This window comes from Entelurus aequoreus, linkage group LG04 (genome assembly GCF_033978785.1).
Source record: "Entelurus aequoreus isolate RoL-2023_Sb linkage group LG04, RoL_Eaeq_v1.1, whole genome shotgun sequence".
NCBI lineage: Eukaryota > Metazoa > Chordata > Actinopteri > Syngnathiformes > Syngnathidae > Entelurus > Entelurus aequoreus.
In genome coordinates this window covers 64,361,604-64,364,361 of record NC_084734.1, presented here as the reverse complement: position 1 = coordinate 64,364,361, position 2,758 = coordinate 64,361,604, and the positions used below count along the sequence as shown (strand labels likewise).

Below are 2,758 nucleotides of genomic sequence, written 5' to 3'. Positions count from 1 at the left end.
TCAAAGCCTAGCTACAAATTGATGCTACATTTTGTATAAATGTAGTACACCATTTGGACCACATGTCTGATGGTTAAAACATAAATAAAATTGTAGGCGTCCTACTATGCCACCTTGTTTCATTTAGAGGCAAAATGTTATCGCTATTATCCTGAAATAGTACCTTTGTCTCAATCAATCAATCAAACCTTGGCCTAGGAGGGTCAAACACTTTTTCTTCATCTATCTATCATATATATATATCCATCCATCCATTTTCTACCGCTTGTCCTTTTGGGGGTCGCGGGGGGTGCTGGAGCCTATCTCTCACACACACACACACACACAAAAAATTAAAAAAAAAAAAAAAAAAAAAATATATATATATATATATATATATTATATAATACACACACACGTAATTATTAAGTTTATACTTGTTTTATCACAATCAAGGAACAATGGGATATTATTAAGTTAGAATTAACTAAACTTGGTTCTACAGGACTTTAGAGTTGTCTTTGTAAAGCTTGTCAACACTATAGTACAGCTGTATGGTGGGTTACTCAATTGTTTTTAAATAATCCTCATGACAATTTAAAAAAAAAGAAGCTTTGTTACTTTGTTGTAAGTCTTCTTTCTATTCTTTTAATTTGAAAAGTCTCACATACACTTCCTCTCTGTAGTGTAGGTACAAGGCACTGCTCAGCTCACTTCCGCCCCCTACAGGGGAGTCGGAATACTGTCTTTCTGTGTGAATGGCAATAGTTTAGTACCCGATAGAAATTAATATTTAGTCTCGATGGCCATGCATTCTGCCTTAACTAAATGTTAAAACCAGTTTTAAAAAAAAAAGTATGTTAATGATTTCCCCCCGATTATTTTAGATAATTCTGATTTTATTTTCATCTGTATTTTGGTTAAATAATTTCTTTATTTATACACAGTACAGGCTATTTAATTTCATTTTAACTTCTATTTACTCATTGAAAATGTCAACACATTAATTTCTTTCTCACAGGAAGTGAAAAAAATGTGTAATCATGTAAATCACTTGTGTTGCCAGTTATTTAGTCAATAATGGCCATGTGTTTAATTAATTTCAGAGGATGTAAAACGACACTGCTTACCAACCAAGCTGCACACGGACTACTCAGATAAAAAGTAGCATTTCTATAGTGTTGTCCTTTTGAGACAAATGGGACACAGTTCTGCTAGGTACTTAATTTCTAAAGACCATTTCAAGAAACGAAATACTCTATATATTTTTTTCACTTTATTGCTTGTATAAACATTCTAAACAATTTCTGGTAAAAATAAAATCTATCAATAATTATCATAAATAAAATAATCACAATGACTTTTACATGGCATTATATTGCACAATTAAAAGCCTTAACAAGAATCACAGAACACAAGTGTTGTTGCTCAGATTTTGTGTAGCAGGAATGTTGTGAGGTTTAGAGTGTCACACAATTGTCACCTTTGAAAGGCAACAAACAATCGGAACCTCATTTGTCTTTGCAGCATTTAACAAAGGTTTATAGATGATCTGTTGTGAATATGACTCAACAAACATGGCCTTTACTTTTACAACCTGCCTTCTGGTCTTTAGACCGACATACAAAACAATCATCTTTCAGCAGGTTGTGGTACATAAATGATGCTTTTACTGCTAATAATATCAAATAAAAAGGACAAGTGAATGAAATGACACAATGAAAGTAATATTTGTTCTGTGTGCATTCGAGCCTGTTGGAACAAATGTGAACGGTGTTTTCTCATTTTACAGGCCAGTTTTACCAGCCGTGTTGTTGTGCAGATCAACATGACTGCTTTGTCTTCATCCAGCTCGGTAGGTTAGAACCCATTCACTACAGAAAAGCTAAGTTTGTGCCCACAGGGCACACCGTTCTTTCTTCAAATTTGTTATGCCACCATTAAAAGAATGTAGAACAGAAATTCTTGCAAAACTTCCTAACCACGCCAGTATTGTGACTGTCACTAGCAACAGAATGACACTTTTTAAATAATGTTCACAATGCACAGCTGGTCAGAGTTGTCCTTCAACAATGCCAGAGCACTACTGTAAGTGTGGTACCACTTGTGCAAACAATGTAAATGTTTATGCTGCGCCTAGGCTTTAAAAAGGGTGTTCATGATACATGAGGAAATAATAGATGAATAAAGTGTCAATGCTTGAATGTTGTCATCGGAACTAAATCCAACTCTGGGATCCCTCCTTCCCAGCATCACGACAGTACTTTCCTGGAAATACTGGGACAAAAACACATTATGTTGACAAAATAAGAAATAAATAAAAAATTAAGTCCCAGGATAAATTTTGTAACATGTACCTGTTCACATGTTGTCAACTTCTATGCGGAGTTCAGAACACAGTTCTTTGAGTAACATTTCCATCAACACCTACAAAAAAAGACAAAGAGACTAAAATGTTATGTTTGAACCTGCAAAAAGATTGTATGTACAGTAGGGCTGTCCAATTTCTTTAGCACACGGATCGTTATTTTTCTGGCCCTCTGAATAGCGTAAAAAAAACTGCATCATTACTGGGATATTTGTTGGTGATATTACAGTAATCAATTCCTCCAAGATGTATTTTTGGGACTGCTTTAGCCTTAAATTTCAGATTTTGTAGAAGTTTTTCAAAAGGCTGTGTTGTTTTGAAGCCTTTTTTTCAATATTACATCAGCTTGTAATATTTTTAAATGTATCAGCAATATTTTAAGTGTTTTTGTAAGTCTAACACACTTTAAAG

The 2,758-nt window shown here is 34.0% G+C and overlaps 1 protein-coding gene across 2 annotated transcripts in view; it reads right to left on the bottom strand.

The window, feature by feature from the left end:
* Positions 1-1,240: 1,240 nt before the first annotated feature.
* LOC133648926 (sorting nexin-25-like) overlaps positions 1,241-2,758 on the bottom strand; it is a 46,710-nt gene continuing 45,192 nt past the window's right edge. For both annotated transcript variants that reach the window (XM_062045473.1, XM_062045474.1), the window contains 2 exons: positions 2,337-2,406; positions 1,241-2,256 (listed from right to left, as the gene is read on the bottom strand). In XM_062045473.1, the coding sequence (XP_061901457.1) occupies positions 2,341-2,406 (66 nt within the window). In that variant the 3' untranslated portion in view covers positions 1,241-2,256; positions 2,337-2,340. The remainder of the gene's footprint in view (positions 2,257-2,336; positions 2,407-2,758) is intronic.